Consider the following 24115-nt stretch of genomic DNA (forward strand, 5'->3'; position numbering starts at 1 on the left):
AATATATTTTTTTGCAGATGTGGCAAAATTATGCCAAAGTGCTATTTACTATCCCTGCTATTACTTCAGAAAAAATAAAAGATGCCTGAGTGAAGCAAAACCAGTCTATAGCAACACGCCATTAGACATTTTCCAAATTCACAAATTGCAATGCCATAAAATATTTACTAAATGGATTTACAATTTTCTGGATGGAAAATCATTTGCCTAGTGGGAGCCTGTGTGATGACTCATTGTATAGTCAGCTGGGGTTAGAGAATTCCAAGTCAGTATGAGTATTTCATATGTTTAAGAAATATTCAAAAGTGACTCAATGGCGACAGAGCTGCCTTTATAACTTCCATTGCATCACATTTAAAGGGGGGTGAGCTTATAAGTCAGAGAAGTGACAGTCCACAACTTCACATACAATCATTTATCTAATACTAAAACAAGGAAAAATGTTTTGTATCACATGCTAAGATAACTAATATTAAAAATAAAAAATATTTTTACTTACGGAATGTAGAAGTTGTTTTCGAGAGATGTGTTTTGAATTGTGTTGATATATTGTTTTACAGCTTCCAATGAAAAAATTAACATTTTGTTACACAAAGTGTCATTCTCAGCAGTAAGCATGTCTTGTAATGGTTGTATTGCTTCCAAAATTAGATTTTCAACTTTCAGTAAAATAACATCTTTGGGTGAAGAGAAACTCCAGGCCAAATCAAGTAACATGTAAAGAACATTCTGAAGATTTGCATTCTCTGTCCATCCTGTGATGTTTGCTGTATTGCCAAACAGCTCACTTATAGTTGGTACAATTTTCATGATGGTGACTATGGTATTCTGGGAAGGTTCTGCAATGAGTTCTGTTGCCAGTGAAATCAGATTTTCAGCTACAATTAAGTATTTACTTTCACTCTCTGATGCAAATGGGCTAACCAAATTTATAATATGTCTGGAAATTTGAAGAAGCTTGTTCCAATCATCCTGTGAATTATTCCATTGTAAAATATCACATACCTCAATGCTTGAATTTAAGATGAGATTAAAAAAGGGCATCAGCGTGGATGGGGTATAGTTCTGTGTAAGCTGAAAAATGGCAGTCAATGTTTCAAACATACCCAGACAATCCATTGTAGAGAAAGATTCTAAATTAAATTGCAAGAGCTGTGAGAAATTCATGTTTCCTGATGAATGTGTTAGATTGAGAACACTAATTATTACTTCATAGACTTTTAGGAGGTCTTGTTCTTTGGAAATATTTTGACTAAGAAGAGCACTTTGCAAAACATTCGCTAAATCATCTATATAAGTCATATTCCACTTGCCAGCCAAGATGCCATCTACAATATCCCAGATTGTTGTCAGTTCAGGCATAACAGATGTGTTGAGATCCAGCTGTGTCTTCATATTGCTGACTATTTCTATTAGCTCAGCCCAGATTTTCATTTTATTCAGGGGTCCTGTTTGGTTAGCAGTAAATACAGACGTTAACAGTTGAAGCAGTGTATCTACTTCTTTGGTTGACTGGCTGACTGTAGTAAGAATCTCAACTATATCATGAGGATTCTTCCAAAATGTCAACCAGGTTTTAATGGTAGGTAGTATGTTACTTAGAATGATTTCAGTCAGTTTGTGCATTGCATACATTTCATGTTCAGATGTGATGGAGCTTCCAGTCTGATTTCCTATAAATGTTACATACCACTGCACTATGTCAAGTTGGGCTTGTGCTTTCTCCAACTGGTCAATATTTATGTTGAAAGTAATGTTTGATGAGTTGATATTTCCATATGACTGTAGTAGTTTACTTATCATCATAATGCTTTGTTCAATGCTGAAAGAACTGGTAAAATTGTAATTTCCTATATCTTGCAGGGTCTGCGATATGTTTGCTAATGTAGTGAATAGTGTTTGGAGTGCAGGATCATTTTGCAAGAACGATTTTGTTAACTCATAAAAGGATGCCATCTGCTGATACCCATCATCAGTTATGTTCAGTTCAGTCATCCAGTAATCAGCTAGTGAAGACATTTCTGCAATCTTTTCAGGCAACGGATCAGGAAGTTGTAGATTTTGCAGTAGGTTCAAAAGTTGGTAAGTGAGATTAAAGGCACAAAGAAAATTACCATCTTCTGTCTGGTTTAGACAAAAAAAACTCTGTTGGATACCTATTATCTGAAGAAGTGATTCTGTCATATTGCTGGTTGCTTGCAGAATCATTTTCATGGGTTCCAGGCTATTCTTGACCAGCTCCATATCAGAACCAACATCAGAGTGAGTGACATTTACATTTTCTGTGATATTCATGATTAGTTCACTTGCAAAGAGCACTTGTTCATACACATCTGTGAAACTTGCAGAAAAATTGTACGAGTTCTGCTGCATGTTCCAAATCACCAAAAACAAGTTGTTTATCAAAGAAATTTCAGAGTCCTCAAGCATTTCTAATTGCAACCTGGACCTGTTATAAAATGACTCTTCAAGTCCATGCATCTCCATAGATGTTATAGTGTGAACTACATCCACAATCAAGTTCTGGAAGACAGAGACCCCCTTGATGTATGTGTCTGCATCCTGGCTGTTCTTTTGAAGTATTTCAAAGACTGTTATTAAGGCACTGGTAATATTTTTGAAGCTCTCTTGGTCTTTCTGTGGAATGTAAACTGTCAAATTGTTAAACAGTGCAGCAATCAGGTTGCTCTGGTCACTAATATTGTAAAGATATGAGGAAGAATTTACAAGTTGCAGCAGTTCTAGTGCAACATCTTTAAAATTGTTGGCTGGCAGAAATGTAGCATTCTGCGTCATATTAAACAGGAAGTTTAATTCAGAGAGTAATTTACTTAGCTGACTACCAGAGATAAAATTGACTAACTGTTTTAAGTACAATTCTTTTGCTGCACTGGGATTGTTTGTACTGTTGAGATGGGTAAAGTCATAAAAATGTTCTAGCACATCAAGTACAAAAGAAACATTTACAATGTTGTTAGTGGAATTTAAGATCTTGTATAACAATCCCTTGTCTTCCATTGCATATAAATTATACAATATTTTGACTAAGGTAGTGCTGTTGTTAAAGAAAAGGTCGGTATCTATATCCTGTTTTGTTATCCAGCTATTTATCAGAGTTTCAAGATCATTGAACATTTGACCTGTTTCATTTTGAGAAGGCACCCATGCAAGTGAGATGTTGCTCTGCTGAAGAACATTTTCGACAGCAGTCACCAGAGCTGCAATGTATTCTGTGATGTTCTGGCTATTTTCACTCAGAAGTCCCTGAAATGTAGTTTGATTGACCTGATAAGCAATGGCATTTATCATGTTTACAAATATGTTGATGTCCGAAAATTCAGCTTCAGAAGCAGTTCCATTGATATGTTTGGACACAATATTCAGGAAGTTCTGCAGGATGTTCAAAACATCTGGATTCTCGAAGTTGAGACTGGAGATATGGCTTTGCAATGTCTGGATAAGATACTGTTCTAATCCATTTTGTTGGAGATATGTTAAAATTTGGTTTAGGGTCCTGAAAAAAAATATATATATATTCTTGTAAGAAACTAAGAAGGATTATTTTGGTGATAAATACTCCTATTAAATCTAAACTTCAATTAAATTTGGTCTGTCACATTATTAAAAAAATCAAGCAAAAATTAGGCAATTACTTTATTATTATTTTTATATGATGGTCTGTTTTTATATCATATTTATGATGACGGTTTTGATGTAATACTAAAGCATTGAAAGGATTAAAGATTTTTTTATATTTTGCTAAATTTTGCAAATATTGTTAAATGTTTCACAACACCCTTTAACGTGTTTTTTCCTATTCTAAATTTTATACAGTGCTTTGGACATTATTTTTTTTGCCTTAAATCAAAAGGCTCAACTATATACATATGTTTGGCTTGGAAGAAGGCAGAAGTGATTCTTATGTTCAAAATCTTTGCCTGGAAATTATAGACGTGTGAGCTTAACGTCTGTGGCTAGGAAAGTATTTGAAGGGTTAAAAGGGATAATATTCAGGTGGTCATTGGAAAGGAACATTGTTATTAGAAATAATCAGCATGGTTTTATGAAACATACGTCATGTCAAACTAAACTATTTGCATTCTACGAAGAAGTAAGTAAATGTATACATCAGGGTGTTGCAGTGGATGTGATCTACTTGGATTTTGCCATGGCATTTGTTACAGTTCCTCGTGATAGGTTAGGGTTCAAACTAAAATAAATTGGTCTAAATGAAAATTCTTGTTCTTGCATAGAATATTGGCTTAAATATAGAGTACAGAGAGTTGTCAATAATGGTAAATTTTCAAGCTGGACAAAAGTGCTAAGTGTCCCTTATGGTTATGTTCTGGGACCGCTTCTATTTAACATATTTAGAAATCTTGAACTAGGCAGTGAAAGGCATGTTTCAGTGTTTGCAAATGACACAAAACACGGTAATGTAATACAATGTGAGCAGGATATTGATTTGCTGCACAGGGATTTAAATAGATTGGGGGCTGAGCACTCAAAAGGCACATGACATTTAATGTAGAAAAATGCAAAGGTATGCACTTCGGAGCAAAGAATGTACAAGCAACTTACACCCTAAATGGTAGTGAATTATGGATAACAACACTCAAGAAGGATTTGGGAATTGTTATAGACAACAATCTAGGCAATAATGTGAAACGTCAATTGGCAGTTGCGAAGGCCAGTAAGGTAGTGTCATGTAAAAATAGGGGCATTATTCTCAGGATGAAAACATAATGCTGCCTTTTTATAAATCACTGGTAAGACCACAACTTGAATATGCTGTACAATTTTGGGCATCTGTTTTAAAGAAGGATATTATGGCACTAGAAAAATTGATAAAAGGAATGGAGCATTTTTATTATGAGGAAAGGTTGACAAATGTAAATCTCTTTAGTTTGGAAAAACAGTGCCTCAGAGGGGATAAGATAGCATTATACAAATATATTAGGAGGCAATGCAATCCATTGTCTTGAAATATATTCGTAAAAAGGACTATACATAAGACACAAGGTCATGCATTTAGACTGGAAGAAAAGAGATTGAGATTAAAATAAATTTACAGTAAGAACAATAAGGATGTAGAATTGTCATTCAATGTGGATAAGTGCAGGATAATGCATCTTGGATGTAAAAATCCAAGGGCAGAGTATAAATTATTTGATAGAGTCCTAACCTCAACATCTGAGGAAAGGGATTTAGGGTTGATTATTTCAGATGACTTAAAGGTAGGCAGACAATGTAATAGAGCAGCAGGAAATGCTAGCAGAATGCTTGGTTGCATAGGGAGAGGTATTAGCAGTAGAAAGAGGGAAGTGCTCATGCCATTGTACAGAGCTCTGGTGAGACCTCACTTGGAGTATTGTACAGAATACTGGAGTCGTATCTTAAGAAGGATATTGATTCTTTGGATAGAGTTCAGAGACTGGCTACACAACTAGTTCATGGATTACAGGATAAAACTTACAAAGAAAGGTTAAGGGATCTTAACATGTATAGCTTAGAGGAAAGACGAGACAGGGGGGATATGATAGAAACATTTAAATACATAAAGGGAATCAACACAGTAAAAGAGGAGACTATATTTAAAAGAAGAAAAACTACCACAACAAGAGGATATAGTCTTTAATTAATCGGGCAAAGGTTTAAAAGTAATATCAGGAAGTATTACTTTGCTGAAAGGGTACTGGATGCATGGAATAGCCTTCCAGCTGAGGTGGTAGCGGTAAACACAGTGATGGAGTTTAAGCATGCGTGGGATAGGCATAAGGCTAGCTATAAGATAAGGTCAGGGACTAATGAGAGTATTTAGAAAATTGGGCAGACTAGATGAGCCGGTTCTTATCTGCCTTCGCATTCTATGTTTCTCTGCCTGAAGAGGTGGTTTTATCAGAGTCTATGCAGATGTTAAAAGAGCAATTGGAAAAATACTTGCAAAAACATAATATTCAGAGATATAATTTTTAATTAATAGTTTCTTGATCCAAGGAGATATGTGACTGCTATTCTGGTGTCAAAAATGATTTTTTTTCCTAGTTTGTTGCAAAATTGCAAGTGTTTCAAATAGTTGGTTTTTTTGCCTTCTTTTGGATCAACAGCAAAAACAAATGTTAGAAAGGCTGAACTTGTTGGACACACTTCTCTTTTCAGCTACGTAACTGTGTAACTATGTTTGTATTCAAAGCAATAAACATTTATATTCACTTTCTTGAATGCCCTTTAAAATATAAAATCCAACTCTGATTATTCCCATTTAAAAACTAGGGGAATTACATTTTTTATTTTACTAAGCATCTGCGTAAGCTTATAAACAAAGCTTATAAAGATGTTGCACAACAAGTTGGCTCACAGCTCATCTTTGTTAATACATTCAACACTGTAGTACAACACTGTAGTATAAAATGTTAGTCATCATTGGGTTAGGATAAATCTAGCACAATGACAATGGGAATATTTACCGTGCAAAAAAAGAAAAGTTATAGAGTGAAAACACCAATTCTATGATGCTAACTCATCAGCTTGAAAATAAGGCTAAAAAAAAAAATCGAACATTTGCGTTTGCTGTCATTCGATTCTCCTTTAATTTACTCAATTTTTTATTTAAGTTTTGTTGCTATTAACGCTTACGGTGTTTATTGAACAAAAGAGCAACTTACCTTTGGACAAGGTTGTTCACACTTGAGGTGTCATTGCTGTTGAAAGAGATTTGAACAATTTCAGAGGCCAATGAGAATATCTTGTTGTAAGCTGTAATATTGAGGCCATTCAGGAAAGTGCTGACGGTTCCAAATGCTTGGATGGTGAGATTTTCTACTTTGATTGATTCATTGGTCCCACTGTTTAATGTCTCATTTATCAATGACTGTAAAGAAGTAATGAAATCATGTACAGCTTGGTAGGCGGCCCAGTTGTTTGTAGAATTTGGTTCTTTAAACACTTCAGTTAGGGAACGAATAAAGCTAGCAAAGTTCTCCACACTGGTAACACTTACAAACGTTTTAATAGAGTCTATTGTCTTCTGTGCCATCTCTAGATACTTGCTAGCATTTGGATAAGCTGCTGATTCTTTACTCAGTATGACAGCTGTGATTATTTTCAGGTATTCCATCCAATCAGTTTTGAAATCATTGTTAAATATGAAATTGCATGCCAATGTACTCATATTAGCTACCAAGCCATCATCGATCGCTAAAACGGTTAGGTTCATATGCTCAAAGGACATCAGGAGGGATTGCAGGGAACTTTCACAGCCTTCCATATCTGTTGCATTCTGTGCTGATAACCACTGCACAATAGGATTTAAAAAGGCTGACATGTTTCCATTTAGAGCATTGGAAAGGTAATCATTTGGCAGCAGTCTGATAAAATTCAGTACTTTCTCAGTCAATCCACCCAACGTGTTTACACTGTTTAGAATGAGAATTAAATCTTTTGTTTTCTCACTTGTTCCAAGACTTGTTGACAAGTTACTTAAAGTTTCCAAAACTGCTGACACTACAAGCCAAGGTTTTGTGCTGTCTTGAGGGATATTAATCAACTGAAATATGGTATAATTGAAAATGTTAAAAATAGTATCATTTGAAAGTGTCTGGCCTTGTGTGGAAAGGTATAACTGTATTATTTCATTCCAGTAATCAGAATATTGCAGTAGATTCTGTCCATTTGTCGACTGGTTATAAATAGTAGAAATTAAATATTTTAAAGAGTTTGCTTCAGTTTCAGAAATCTCATTAATAATATCTAGAATATGCCTATCTAGAGCAGTACATGTTATGTTGTTTCCTTCAAACTCTTTTGAGAAAAGTGCAAATGATGTCTCTATTTCTTGAACCCAGGTAATGTTGAAACCAAAGACACTATTCATTCTCGAGATGAATGTGATGACAAGGCCGAGTGATTCAGGGAGACAGACTAATTCTTCTTTCACACTGTTGTCTTCTATGGTGCATCCAGTTATGCTTTCATGTATTGCGGACATAATTCCACTTTCTAGGATACTACTCCAAGCCATAGACTCAGGAAGGGCCAGGGAAAATTGGCAACCAGAATCATTTAATAACACCTGAACTGCATTTATAATTTCTGTTGCAGAGCAGTTCCAATTAATTCCTGAAGTTGTAGTGTTTAATAAACACTCCATACTGAGGTGCAAAATATTCTTCAGTTCCTCTTCAAAAGATGTTGAATTCAGAACACTACTCGTCTTCCAAAGTTGCTGCAGCATTTTGTATATATTATCAATACTTTCATTGCTGACATTTCCTAAATTTTCAGCATTGTTAACATTGTTAACGAGAAGCATGATCTCCTTAGATATGATAAAAATACTTTGGAAAGTCTCATTGTTAAATATTGCAAGCAGATTTGAATCATTCACAACACTTTGCAAGGCTTGAATGTTTTTCTCAATATAGCTTAAGGCAGAAGATGAATCACCTAAACTCTCATTGTCATAAGTCTGTAACAAATGGAAAATGAAATTTGTATAATTTTGCACAGCTTCAATAAAAAAGGTACTCCCGGGGGGTCCATTCGTTCCATTAACAGATTCTTCTTGAAGTATAATTTGAAGTACAGAAACAATATTGTTGAGAAACTGTTCTAAGTTTTGAGTATCGTTTTTTAATATACCATTTGCTAAGGTTTGGAGGGAAGGTACAATATGAAATTGTTCCAACACATTCACTACATTTTGTATTTCATTAGTGACTGACAAGAGAGAAGGGTTGCTGGATATGAAATTACTTAAAATTAATTCTGTCAGAGTAACAAATGGATAAATATTCACAGAGTTGCTGAGATTTTCGGTTGCATTTTTTACATATATAATATACCACTTAAATATCTGAAGTTGAGTTTTCATATTATTTAGTTCTTGTGAAGTTTGATTTAAACTCAGGAAAGGAATAGTGGAATTGAGATTTGTGGATTGCAATAGTTCCAATAGATTTCCAATAATTTTCCCTGATTCTTGGGTAGTAGAATTCAAAATTAGCTGGATTTGCTCTAAGACTTGTACAGTGCTTGTAAGAATATTTTTTATCTCCAGCAGAGTCGAATTATTCTGAATATTCTGAAGTGCCAGCTGTGTAGATCCATACACATAACTCAACTGCTGATAAATATTTGACACCCCTTCAAGTTCTCCTAACATTGTTTTAGCAATAGAGGTGGCAACAAATATAGCATTGTTTTGTGGCTGTGTTAATGGTAAGAACTGAAGAAGATCAAGAACACCAGAAATTAGTTTTAGAGTACACTGCAGGGGGTCCGTTCCTCCACTGTAACATTCTGATGAAGTCATTACATTTGCAAACTCCACAGACCTTAGCACTTCAAGGGTACTGTTAAAAATTTGTATAATTTCTTCTATTTGAGTAAGGTTGGTCAATACACTCTGATCACTTGTTAGTGTCATATTGGCAATAAGACTAACTGCATCTAGAATCTGCATAGAGATATTAGAGGTTGAGATGGGTATGTAATTGCTTGGTTCTTGAAAATATACCAGTAATGAAAGCATCTTATTAATTACAGATTTTTCAGCACTGCTGAAATTTTGAAACTGGAGAAGTCCTTTGGTAAGTTCCTTCTGTGCAGTGCTGTTACTTTGAGAAGTAAAAAATAGCATAAATTTAACCATCACTTGCTGAAAACCAAGAATACTTTGTGTGCAGTTGCTGATTTCCTGCTGACATATAATGACCGACTCCAGGAGAGATACAGTGGCATTCTCTACATTCTGGAAAATCTCTTGATCTTTAGAAGAAATGAATGAAGAGAGAAGCTTGAACAAACTTGAGGTTATGCTGGATGCATTAGAACCCAGGTTTTGTAAGTTAGATGGAGAAAAATAATCCAAGACAAAATTTGTGATGGCATCAGATTGTAAAAAATCCATCAGACTGCTAGAACTAAAGTATGAATTTAAGTTCAAAATGTTATTCATCAAGGTAAAATCAGATATTAAAAAATGCATTATCTGTTTTAAGTAGGCTTCCGTGAGGTCAGAACTATTACTCAAATGTATTATTTGGTTTATGATGTTGAAGGCATCAGTGATCAATGAGTTTGAAACAGTAGAATTGTTATAGGTCAAGTTAAAAAATGTTTGCAAAATTTGACTGAATTGGGGCTGATTAAAGAGAGCCCAAATCTTAATAAATGTGGTGTCACTGAGGTTAGCAGAACCTGAATATGTGGAGATCCAGTTCTGAATTAAGAACTGAAGTTCTGTCAGGTCCTGGTTGGAAACATTGTAGGGAGAGAGAAAGCCTATCTGGGTGTTTAAGTACTGTATCTCTTGGGCAATACTTTTCAGAAAGACTGATAAAACCTGTGTGGCATTCGTAAAATCTCCCTGCAGCCCCTCTGAAGTCAAATTCAAATTTAACTCCTCAAGTAATGTTTGCAATTCTGCCAAAGATGTATCCAGGAACTGGGAATTCAGTGAAGAAGCATCAGTAATCAGAAAATCGGTGGTGTTAAGCAGCACTTTCACAAGCCCTGTGATAACTTTTTGTAGAGCAAGGTCTTCAGGATATTTAGTGGCTATTTCCTGTTGCAAGTTCTCAAGTACCAATTCACCAACTTGGTTTTGTTTCAAGATGACCCATGTCGTCTGGATTACCCTGAAGAAATCAAAGAATAAATACATAAAGAACACAGTATACTTTGATGTTCACATTTGTATATATGTGTATATGAATGTGTGCATATAACAAATCTATATTGAAGTTGTTATAGTTTTAAACACGGTGTTGTTTCTCAATGTCAGCAGAGCACTGTGTTGTACTGTCAAACTCTGCAAGATGTTGATCTGTTAACAGAGAAATAGTAAGATATGTAATTGTATGCTGAATTTTACTTTATTCTTCTTTTGTCTTTTTATACTGATAAAATGCATAAATAAAATAAATCCAGTCATCTCTGCCCTTTGCAATATGTAAAGCAAGCTACCACTATCTGTGGAATGCTATGAGTTTCAATTTACTTTATGTTATTGTTATTTTGAAGCACGAAGAAATGTTTTTAAATGTCATTAAAAATTGTCATATTTATACACTGGAAAATGTCTCACCTGGAGACATACATGTAGTATCTTGTGTTTTCTACCTGCACATTATAATATTTCAATGTTTTCATTTTAAAACCTGCTAAGGAGCAGATTATTGTTATTATGTCCTGATATGTTAAACTATATAATTCAAAGAGAGTGTACTTTATTTTTCCCATAACTGTATATATAATTCTGCTCAGGGTAAATAGGGCTTTAAATTCACATCAAATACTTATATATGGAACACAACTTAAGATGAATAATGAGTCTAGTATATATACATTATGATGTGCTTGATCTCCCAAATGTTTTAAATGAGGATGAGATTGGTCAAAAGTCTGAAATTGTTATTGAAACTGTTTTAGATGACGTGTAATAATTCTAATACTCAAAAATTTACCCTTGAAGCATTCTCCTTTTTTTTTTCATCTGTGACAAAAAAAACCCCACTATACATACATATATATATATATATATATATATATATATATATATATATATATATATACACAGTACATTGATTTAGCTATAGACATAAGTGTACTGAATGGTCATATTATTTAATTTGAGACTTAGAAAGCCATTTTCCTAGTATGGGAGGCTACACCATTTAGTTATGACAGATCTAAAGTTCTGGAAATGTGCTTGTCAGAGACGGTGTAGTATCTCATCATCTTTCTTGATTTTCTTCTGTATATGTGGGTTAGACTTTCCCTCTACTCGGACTGTAGAGAAACAGTTGTATTATACTTTCTAAACTATTTTGCAATATTGAATGAGTTCAGCTAGGTGCTGATTGCTTGACCCCAATTAGGTGATCTGGCAGATATGCAAAGACCAAAACAGGATTGTGGATACATTCTTTATATTGCTCTAATGGGAACTCTGACAGTGTGCCTTTTCTACTTCAATCATATCTCCCACTCTTTTATTCATGGTCTTATCTTGATTTACTATCTTCTTGCTGTGCTCTACTAATAGAGTAAATGGGATTTGCTATGATTATCTTTCTTACCATAACGTTATGAAATCCAATGTTTAGTAGATAGGTGCCATCCATGGAACTATATTAGTGCATATGAATGCTATACTTTCAAACTTGTAGGAAAGCAATTATTTATGGTTCCGTATAGGCATTACAAATTCTGATTTATTGTTTAATGCCTTTGATGTCCTATTGAAATTCCAAGTTTGTTTGTTCTATTAGATTCTCAATACCTAATAATACCTGTCCCAGTATGAGAATCCTGCTTAAACTTACACTTTTATTGATTTTGCAACAATACGTTTCTCAATCGATCTAGACATTGTATCAAATGTGTTTGTTATTTGACTTTTAATGATAATCAACCATTAGCAACAAGTTATCTTTTATAGCCATCACATTGGACTAATATGGCTGGGTCGACTGATATAACTCCCATGCCATTTACACTACAATTGCAATTCTTTTATTACTGCTGTCTAATTTATATGTCAATAAAAGTTGTTTTATATTTTCTCATGATGTAAATAGTGTACTTTATTAGAGGAGGAACAAAAAATATAATTGATTCAATTAGGATTTATTGGCTATTATTTACATTAGTGGGTTCCCAGTACTCTAACAGGTCACTTATTATTTTACATGTACTAGGTAATTTTACTTGAATGGATGGATGTATGTAAAATGGATTTTAGGATATTAGTTATGATAACTTTTAAAATATTTTATATTTATTACCAAAATGTATCTAATTATGACGCAATATATATAAAGCACCACAGAGTTCTCTCGTCATCTCGAAGTTTAAAATTCTCACCTTAGAAAGTTAGCTGGATCACTGCTCATATTTGTAAAGAGTAAATTGGCACTCTGCAGCAATTGTTGAAAGCTGATGGGGTTTTCACATGTCACATTTGTCCTATTAAATGTACCTGCATGGGGAATGTTTAAAACCGTGAGATATACACAAAATGTAAATTGGTCAACTACTACAGATTCATGTCTGCACAAAAAAAGATCATTAGGTACCTTTCCACACTTCAGAATCTATACCAATCAGATTACATGGAAATGGTCCATCTAAGTAAAGTATTAAGGGTTAATAAGTATGTAGGGGTTTAGAATATTTGAATATTTGAATATTTCTCCAAGTCAATAATGTCTCCTGTTTAGATATTTTGGCCTAAAATTAAAATACATTTTGAATTTAACATTTTCTTCACACGTTAGTGCATAACACTGAATATTCTGCTTGTAATTTGTGCATGTTGTATATATTTGTGTACTAATATAGTATTCCTATATTTGTAAGAGGGTCAGGTTAAGGCAAATAACTTACAAAAATTGCTGTTAGTTCCATTACTCAGTGATGTCACCAGCCAATAAGATATTTCAAATGCTTGAGTCACCTCAGGCCCACACTGGCTTGTTCCATTCTCGCATTGAAGCCACTGTAGAGAAGGAGTTAGAAACTTTATGAAACTTTAGATATCACTCTTTTTACAAAACTCCACAGACATTATTTAGAAAGGTAACAGTGATGATGGGCTTTGATTTTGGTAATTATAGCTCTCTCAACCTCGTGGAGTAAAACTACAAAATTGATGATCTCAGTCAATCCAATGCTTTCCCACAGGAAAGAATTGGAAGGATATTGCACATGCACGGCTAAAGTTGCAGTGCGCTAATCATCTCCTCAAAGATATGTATTGAAAAAACATGCTAGCCTCCCTTACTACCTTAAATAATTAGAAAACACACCTAATTTACAGCACTGCGAGGGGTCCACTGGCGCAGGTTACATCCCCAATCTGCCTCCTTGGAAAGTGCCTCCTAGGGAAGCATTGGTTTGACTGAGATTGTCAATTCTAATGATCTCAGCCAAGGAGGCAGGCTGGGGGTGGAGACAAATGCCACCTTGGCCAATCAATGCATCTCTATGGGGAATGCTCAGTGCCTTCATGCAGGGCATCTTGAATGCCACTGCTGCACAATGGGCAGCACTGGACTAGGAAGCACCTTAAGTGGTCACTAGAGGTGATTCTAGGCACCAATGTGAACATTGCCTTTTCTATGAAAAGGCAGTGTTTACAGTGCTAGGGCTACATGGACAGGTTATGGACACCATAACTACTAAATTAAGCTTTAAGTTTATTATAATACAACAAAATCTTGGGGGTCTAATTTATTTCTGTTAGTCTGACCAGTTTTAGTAATTGGTATCAGGTCCCCAATCAGTATAGATGTTAGGAGATCTGATCAATTGATACCTGCATCTCCCTGTTACAAGCAGGAATCTAGTCATGCTTAAACCAAAACAGCATGGCATTCAGTGCTTTCATTAGGATATCAAATTCCACTATTACCATGATGGCATAGAACATTATCAGGGTGCAACGTGGTTAATTAACCAAATAGTTTAACAAAAGTGTATTTGTGTAAATGCATTGATACAAATATTTTGCACTTTTTTTTTACTCATAGTAATGATCAACTAACTTTGTTGTATATCATTCTAACTCTTGGTTAAGGAATTGGTTATTAAACTAATATGTACAGGTCTCACCTTGGTCATTGAGATACAGTTTTCTAATTCATTTAGGTTTTGGTCTGCTATTGTTTGCATGATCCCAAGTAATGTGGTATTAATTGAACCACTCTGCACTGAAAAAGAAGAATATGTTGGTTTCTGAGTCATCAATACACGAAAACTAGACTTAAAATAACAAGACTATCCAATGGCTACAGGGCTATCTCAGCTATCTCTGCATTAAACTACAGATATTTTGTAGACTAAGTAAAAAAAAAAAAAAACTACTATAGAATCTAAGGCCTCAAAAATACAGGTAATTCTGCAGATATGGAAGTACTAAGATCATGGTAAAATAGTGTATATTTGCAATTATTTTATTGTGAAGTGGAATTTAGTCATCGTTCTGGCCCACAGTTGTGGTTCTCACTCATAATATACATGCCTTACTCTCTGCTTTCAATCAGCCACCTGTTTTATTTAAAACATAGCTTCACTATTTTGAGGGCTAGAAGAGAATCAGGTTGAGAAAGGCACCAACCATCTTCAGCTGGAACAAGAGTATAATGGTTTTGAGACAGAGGGATAGAGAAGGATTTTTTACATGCAAGTGGGAGTAGAGAAATAATTTTGAGGAAGTAGAAAAAGATAAAAGGAGATCAGAAAACTCTGAAAGAAGAGCCTTGGTGAACTTGATAAAATAACATTGGGCTTTGATAACAGGGTTAAAACAGGACCACTGCACCCAGACCCCTTCATTTAGTTAAAGTGGTATGTGTGATATTAGTGGTCCTTTACATCTCTGTCAACTCTGCATCTAACATGAAGTGGAGATAAAATTATCAACAGATACCAAATGAGTTGATATAAAACACAAAAAGCATAATTCTAGTAAGAACCAATGATAATATGTGTATTTGGAGTTTGTTTTATGAAAGTCAAAGGTTTAGTTAGTTATTTCTGATTATTTAACAGGAGATAATTCTCACCATAGTCTTATAATATTACTTTATGAAGGCAAGATGCATGACATACATTACATGCAAGGGTTCTTATGACCAAAACAAATCAAGTCTATCTCTGGTAAATATTTAATTACGGTAAGTTAAAAGTTACTGACTGAGTAAGAATATGCTCACTTTTACCTTGTTTTTCAATTCTGAAGATGTACTTCAAGCACGATTGTATGTTAAAAGTTCCCAATATGTCAGAAGAGATGTTCAGATTGAGATCTATGTTAGATGATAGACTAATGGGGATAAAAATTAAATTCAGTTACATTTTTTTTGTATCATCTAAAAAGACACAAACATGAATCATATGGATATTGCATAAAAAGTTATGTTAAAATATTAAGTAATCTAAAAATACCATTAACATTTCTAACAGCATTTGAACAGACAAGTACTGCAACAGGCACACCCCTTGGAGACCATTATGGATTTATGGCATATAAAGTTTATATTCCCGTTACAGTTCCTATTGCATAAATTAAGTCGAGCTGCTCATTAAATTTAAAGCATCATACCAATGCTGTTCTTATCTTCAATGGATCTTGGATGACAAAAGAAAAGTAAAATTCCCTCTTTCAATTCACTGATCTGATCATGTACAGTTGTTCTGGTGCTTAAAGGGCCACTTTTAAATATATCAAGCATGAATAAACCATGTAAAAGGAATGAAAACGTGTTGGACTACCATGAATGGGTAATCAACTCAAGCTTGATTAAGAAAAACAAAAATTTAGTTTTTACAACAATTCTAAAATAGGTAACCTTGCAAGATCTGGGGCACACAACAGAAACCCACTTATTGTATGAAATAAAAAACCTCCCCACATGCTAGAGCGATACACTAAGTGCAGTAATTTGTCTTAATTATTAAACCTTTTTAGTATAGTACCAGTGATTTTAGTTTTCAGACCAGATACAGGAGAAATAAATAGCAAAATGTTACAGACCAGCTAAATGTGAGCTTACAAGACTAAATAATACAAAATAAATAATAATCATCATGTATCTAGAAAAAGATTCACCATTGGCCAGCTTTGGCAGCTATCATCTAAAAACACACAGGATAGGCTCATTCAGATGCAGTGATATGGGTGCCTATAGTGTGCCTTTAAGCAGTCTGACACCAAGTTCAATTAATTGATCCAAATAGGGTATGCCCACTTCTAATGAACAAGTCTAAGAATGGTGAGATATAAAACTCTCTTTCTCAAAAAGAAATAATTTTTGCAGTAAAAGAATTTCACTTAATTTAACTAGTGACAGAAATACAAAAATAACACTAAATCATATCCCGTTTAAAAAGTGAGGAGTAAGAAGTTGAAGATATTTATGCAATTACAGGGCTGTATATGACCTATGTATTAGAATCATGTTAGATTGTTTTTTCTCTGCCTTACCTCTCTGGATTTCGGATATATTCTGGGATATTCAGGAGGAAGTTCCATAGAGCTGTGTTATTTTGCACTGTTTTTAACTGTGTTGAGAAATTCTTTATCGTAGTTAGTATAGTTGTTGGGTCCTTTATCTTCAAGGAAATAAATAAAACCGGATGTAAGTTTATGACATTAAGTGTACCTTACAGAATATAATGCATTTATGAAAGTTTGGAGAAATAGTATTAAATAGTAATAAATTTTTTTTAAATTCTCTGTGATTAGCAATTGTTATACTATGTTAACTAATAATAGTTTGGCTATTTGAGAGCCCCAGAGATCCTTTCGCTACTCGTTCTTTGTTAACTGACAGGATTATTCACTAAACTCTGAAGCAGATTAACCCCTTAAGGACACATGACATGTGTGACATGTCATGATTCCCTTTTTTTCCAGAAGTTTGGTCCTTAAGGGGTTAAAATCAAAATGCCAAAAGTCAAGTAAAAATAGACAAGCTATAAATATTAAAGAGGTTAATGAATACCTCCTCGATTTATATCACTGCCATTATGGTACCTGTAACAGAAGTTGTGAAGCAATGAAATCTGACAGAGTCTGGTTGCTTGTACAGAACGAAGTAAAGATGAGGTCGGCGTTGCTTATGTTTAGTGTAAGGTTTGCATTAACAAAAAAACATAGAACTCCTTTTATGTCTCCAGTACTCAAGTCGTCAATCAGCATCTATAAATGAACAAGAAGAAGACATATTTAACAAATCATTCTCTGTGTTCTTAGAAAGAGTGATGATATGAGTTAGAATAGTGAGTAGATTTAATTGCAATGCCACACCATTGCTAAAATGAAATATATTTATTTATTTTCAGTGAATGGGACTAGTTTAACAGTAAATAGCTCAGACTGTTGGTGGGTGATTAGTGTTTAAATTCCCTTTCCTGTAACAGTGGTTCTACTGTAAGCTTAGGAACAGTCACTGGTAGAAAAGGCACACCACCTGCCACATTAATATTTACTATTAATTCTACAAACCTCTCAGTATGTTTCACAAAAGCCTCACTAAACTTCTATTCCCATCACATCATACACATTCATCTGGGAAATGCTGTGCTGTTCTGTCCTGGAATAATTAATTAATTATATTAATTATAGTGCAGTTCTGTAACGTTACCTTCCAGTCGTTGATACCGTCTATGTACAGTTCCAAATTTGCTGAATTGATCTCTGAAAAATAGAATTTTAAAAGACTTCATAATAAAGAACAAATCATGTGTCAAAGCAGGAGTGGAGCTGCACCAGGGCTCACAGGATTATGAGTCCCATCGGGTGACCCTCACACTCAAGATCACAGTCATGTGTGTGAGTGACAATGTGGTATATATATATATATATATATATATATATATAAATATATGGCAGAGTGCAGAGTGTATATATCTGTGGGTATGTGGCAGTGTATATCTGTATATATTATATTATGTGAATACACCCAGTAGTGGGATTCAAAAGTTTTAGTAACCAGTTCCGACTTTTCATATGTTTCCAACTCCACAGGGTCGGCCCAAGACATTGTGCTGCCTGGGACCAACACTCCATCCCCCCCAAATCATGTGCGCACACACAACCACATATATATGCCCTGGTTGGCAAAAACACATGGGTGGCAGGGTAATGCTATTTAGAGGGGCCCCGCACCCAATGGTATACAGGGCAAGCCGAGGGCTGACACCTCAGTTGTTATATTTAGTGACAGGTTCGCGCGAACCAGTGAGAACCGGCTGAATCCCACCACTGAATACACCCCTGCTTTCAAACACCAACACTGCACACAAATACACCTCTGTATTTCCCTGGATTCAAGCACACAAATATTTCATACATCCCTGAACGGATGGACAAATGGTAGATGTCCAGCAGGCAAAGCATGGAGGTAGTTGTAAAACATTTAAGAAACTACCTTGTGCCCCCAAAACGCTCTTCAAATACATTTATTTTGTTTTGGAAAAGAATAAAATTGAATATAGTATTTAAGTGCATAATTATATCAAGAAAACAACTAAATACAGTATTTACCACTGATCGCAAAAGTATTATAGTATAACTAAATATCCAAAAATGGCCACACTGCATGTGTCTCCCTACTGTACCCTCAGCTAATAAGCTCTATACTATATAAGAGTACAAAGTGTAAAAGCTTATGCTGTTAGCATTATTACTAATAACAGTAACATGGAGTGTACTGTAGTCATTGTAATCATGTACCTTGTTTGCCTTAAAACTTGGATAGTTTAATATATGCTCCCAAAATACATATTCTGTTTAGACCCATGTTAGCAAAAAACACATTTGGACAGAAAGTTGTCAAAGAAAAACATACGTGAGGATGTTGAGTTGTTAATCCATAAATCGGTTAAGCCAGGTCCTCCAGTATCTATGGAACGTTTTTGTATCCTGAAACTAATCAGATTAAAAAAAAAGTTGAAAGTTAGATTTCACCTGAGATCAAGAAGTGCCTGTGCTCATTTGATTAAACCATGCCAGTTATCCATAAGTGCAAAAGAAGGACATTCACTACCTACTTTATTACCACTTCAACCTTCTTTTTATGTTTTGTATTTGAGAATAGGAGTATGATTCTGGATTTACACTCACCAATCACACCTTACAGAGTTATGCACTAAAGTCCGAATGGTCCCATAACAATTAAGGCAAAACAATCATGCTGAGGGCCGTTTGAACGGCAAAATCCAGACATTCTTCATGCTATTTAACAATGTGTCAATTTTGTAATTCAGGCCCTGAATCAGTGGCAATTTGTGAAGTTTTTAGATGGCTGGGTGCTAGGCTCCACCCTTGGAATTTGATCCCACCACTCTCTGTAAACTCTGTAAACTCTGCCCCTAACCTTTTGGACTGTGCCCAATTATTGTGGTAATACCCATAGTCTATCAATAACATACAGTGGTTGTTATTATGTACAATGTCACCTAGTGTCCAATTTGTTGTTTTTTTAAAAATACTTTTACAACTATTCTTTTATTTTAAAAACAATATACAAAAAAAAGTGTAAGGTAAAAATATTACTATTTGAGGTCACTGTTGAAGAGTTTAGTTCAATTTCTATGTGCAGAGTGTCAGACAAATTTCTACCTGGCTGGGGTGCATGGATGTCAGTTCCTTCCAAGATGTGTCTGCAGTGAAAAGCTATCGGCAGGGAAGGAGGAAGGGACTCAAAGCATGGGGCAAGGGAAGGCTTAATGGAAGGCTTAACATGGACTGCAGGGGTGAGTATAGGGATGTATTCAAAGTATGGAGCCAGAGGAGAGCTCTCAGACACTTTTCACTTTTCACATTGTGCTGCAGAAGCACCAGGCTTAAACAATGCAGCAGTCATGGATTCAAAATAGAAGCTGCATCAGGGAAAGTAGAGTTCTGTCAACTACATACCCTGGTGCTAGCAGCCTATGACAGCCATTTAGTTCCTTTTAGGGCAGCATATTTGCCCCCCAGTGTTGCCTAATTTATTTTATTAACATGGACGACGGACTTACAACTCACGGGGCTCGAGGAGATCAAGGAACCCTCCTGGTGAAAGTGGTTTTGGCTACTACAACTCTCTGTGTTAGAATGAATAATTTGTCTTGTTTTACCTATTGTACACTGCTGCAGAATATGTTGGTGCTATATGAGTGATTGTAATAATTGTGTGTGTGTGTGAAGGAGGACAAATGCAATGTTGCAACGGTGCGGATGCTGATTGTTACGTGTATGTGTAGGGAGGCTGCATGTGGTATTGCATGTGTGGTTATGCTGTTTGTGGGATTGTGTGCATACATTTAGGGTCCTTGTGGGTTTGTGTGTGTGGATGGGACTGTTTGCAGTGTAATATGTGAGGGGAGAGTGCTCGTTGTGTTGCAGTGTTTTAGATAGGGGATGTTGTATGTGTGTGGGACAGAGGCTGTAATGGGCGTTTGGGGATACTGGGTTTGTAGCGTGTGTGTATTTGTATAGATAATAGTGGCTCTACTGTATGTGGGGCATATAGAGGCAGCAGTATGTGTGTAAGTAAGATATTGGCTGCAGTTTGTGCATGGGGAATAGGGGCTGCAGTAGGTGCGTTGTGGGATAGGTGCTGTAGTGGGTGCAGTGGGGCATAGGGGCTGTAGTGGGTGCAGGGGGCATAGGACATGTAGTGGGTACAGGGGTGCATGGGGCAGTAGTGGGCACATAAAGGCATAATTGCTGAGTTGGGTGCAGGAAGACATCGGGGCTGTGGTGGGTGCAGGGAGTGATGGGGGTTGAAGTATGTACATAAGGAATGTTGAAAATATTTACAAGGAGCATACCTGGTGTCTCTGCCAGGCTGCTCCTTATCTTCACAGTGTTCACAGGCCAGGAGAACTCTGCAGTATGGGAGAGGAGAGGGCAGGAAGTGATGTATCTTCCTATTTCCCAGCCCGGCTCTTCTCCTCACACAGAGCACAGGAGAGCATGGAGGAAAATCTGGCAATAACAGCAGGAACGCTGCCAGGTCTCACCAAGGAGGTGGGATGGCCAATGGCTGCCCAATTGCTAGGTTTAAATATTTGATACATATGTGGCAAACATACTGTATGTGGCAGACCTATAATACTAATATTGGGATCTTATTGACCCATATAGGGATTTATATTATTAATTTGCATATTTACTTCTACAATATGGCAGCTGCATTGCTGTGGGTTATTTAACTACTTGCACTAGTGGCAAATAGTACTTGAAATGATAATTTTCAAACTCCAATTTTAATCTGGACACCAAATGCATCTGGATTCTGACTGTATTTGGCTTTAGTAAATATAAGAATTGCCAACAATTGTCAGAATTTGGTCATTACAAAATACAGTGTTTGGTGACTAACCATGTTAATAAATAACAACATACATTTTATTTTGTGTATATTTTAATTGTATTTATTCTTTGTTCTTTATTATATTAGTTATATCATAGTGTATTACGTTTAAATAATTTAAAATATGTTCATCTATGTACCGTATTCGTTCTTTACAGAATTCTGGATACCAAAAAAATATATATTTTTGCATAGAAGCAGAAACACATTACATAGACATTTAGCCACATACCAGAAGTGTAACAAAATGGTCCATTATTGTGCTTATACTTATATGTAATAAAAAAAACTGAGCATTTTTTCTAAATGATACCAGAATGTAAAATCAATACATGTTTGCTAGAATAATGTATACATGTTGTTGGAAGGGATGTGGCTAAGTAAATTTTTAAAAGGATTTCAAAATGGCTCATGATATACACATAATTTAAGCATCACTTTAATCTGTGCAATTTAACCTATTATATAATGATTTAAAAATGAACACTTTAACACTTGAACAATTTAACCATTACAGTGTCCTTCTTACCTGGGGTATGCTGCGTGTTGCTCCCTGTCACGATCTTACCTTGGTTGGAGTCCAAAGTGCAGAGATGTATGCTCACCCTTGAAGATATACACAGCCCCCATGCACAGAATTTCAGCCCAGGTGGCTTCTTACCCGGTAACCTTGGTCTGTGTTTATTTGCAAGGGGTAAGCGTATATCTCTGCATGTCGGACTCCACCCCATATAAGATCCTGACTTTAATGAACTGACCATCATGGAGTCAGCAGAGATGTGCAAGCTGCTTACCCAGCAAGTGTCCAGCCTGCCCAGACTGTTTCGGAGTTGAAGCGAGAAGTTCAGTCTCTTAAAGGCACAGTACGCCTAGCCCCGGAACCTGCTTATTCTGAGCCATTTGTTGTTATGCCAGAAAGATTTGACGGTAGCCATACATCCTTCCAGTACTTCAAGGTGGATTGTGTGTTATTGTTCGCCTTTAAGCCTCAGACATATGCCACTGATTTTATCATGGTCCCAGAGGCTATCAACCTGCTGTCTGGACAGATCAAAACACCAGATGTTGCAGGCTAAGAGTCCTGTTCTCGACAGTTGGGGGTCCTTCATGACTGCAATGGACAGTGCAAGACCTCTAGAAAAACTGCTGCGCCAAGGCCTGATCCATGTTCCAGAAGATCCAAGATCCCAGAGACAGAGAGACCAGTACCAACGCCACACCTCCTTGTTGCCTCCTTGTGATCTGGTTCATACAAAGACTCCAGAGGTATCCAATGTTCCTCTTGACTCTGAGGAACCTATGGAGATAGGGCTACGTGCCCACCTAGGCCTCAGGCTCTCCGTTTGGTCACTGTCCAGGTCCACCCGGTCAGCAATGCACCTCTATCTGTGAATTGCCAGCACTGTTGTCATACCTGCTCACATTCGTCTATGGCAAAGGGTACTCAGACTACGGTAATTGACACTGCCAATGTCCTTCAGGAACCTGCTACTGAGACCTCTGTGATACCTCTACCACATGCTCCAGAAATGGCTGCACCACCTCCTGAAAAAACTACTGTTCTAGCTAGTACCAACACTACTTCCTACTTGCTCAAAGAAGAAATACCGTCAGATTTTACATATGCCTCTAATAGTACAATTGTATGTAAAAATGATTTAGAGATGTTTGAAAGGGTGTTACTCTATCTCTGCCAAGTCTTCGAAGAATAAGAATGCCAAGAAAGTTGTTACTGGACAGCCAGTTCAGTTCACGCCCGGAGGGCGATTTTGAGGGGGGGTACTGTTACAGTTCTCCCCATGCCATCCAGACGGCTAAGCGTGGCCACCCCACAGGTGCCTTAGAGGGTCCTCCTGTATCCTAAGCCTGCTCTCCTATCTCTGAGCGACTTCTGAATTTATGGTTCCATCCCATTTTACCTTGCCTTGTCTGCAGCACTGGGGGGCTGGACTTCTCCTTTGAGTACTACATGTCTCTTGAAGTCCACCTGTGGCATCTTTCAAATTAGCTGCTCGTTATCCAACTACATAACACTGCCTCTCCCCTTTAAGCTTTGCTTAAACACCACGGGCCAAAAACTAAAATTAATTGAAAAGAAATGAAATGTTGTCTGTGGCTATTGTGTGGTCTCATTCTATTTATACTAATATTGCCTACCATACATATAAATAAAAGCAAGTAGCAGTAGCATGTCAGTTCATTCACCTGTTGCTTAAGACTTGTGACCCCTGCTTCTGGAT

General features: G+C 36.1%; 1 protein-coding gene across 1 annotated transcript in view; it reads right to left on the bottom strand.

Moving 5' to 3' along the window:
- The window catches only part of LOC134571247 (uncharacterized), a 149596-nt gene that overhangs the window by 92846 nt on the left and 32635 nt on the right, over window positions 1-24115 (bottom strand). The window contains exons 4-13 of the mRNA XM_063429420.1: window positions 19362-19441; window positions 18156-18208; window positions 17546-17710; window positions 16994-17121; window positions 15729-15832; window positions 14620-14717; window positions 13393-13504; window positions 12871-12985; window positions 6666-10640; window positions 500-3514 (exon numbers count right to left, since the gene is read on the bottom strand). Of these exons, the coding sequence (XP_063285490.1) occupies window positions 500-3514; window positions 6666-10640; window positions 12871-12985; window positions 13393-13504; window positions 14620-14717; window positions 15729-15832; window positions 16994-17121; window positions 17546-17710; window positions 18156-18208; window positions 19362-19441 (7845 nt within the window). The remainder of the gene's footprint in view (window positions 1-499; window positions 3515-6665; window positions 10641-12870; window positions 12986-13392; window positions 13505-14619; window positions 14718-15728; window positions 15833-16993; window positions 17122-17545; window positions 17711-18155; window positions 18209-19361; window positions 19442-24115) is intronic.

Source organism: Pelobates fuscus, chromosome 8 (genome assembly GCF_036172605.1).
Source record: "Pelobates fuscus isolate aPelFus1 chromosome 8, aPelFus1.pri, whole genome shotgun sequence".
Taxonomy (NCBI): domain Eukaryota; kingdom Metazoa; phylum Chordata; class Amphibia; order Anura; family Pelobatidae; genus Pelobates; species Pelobates fuscus.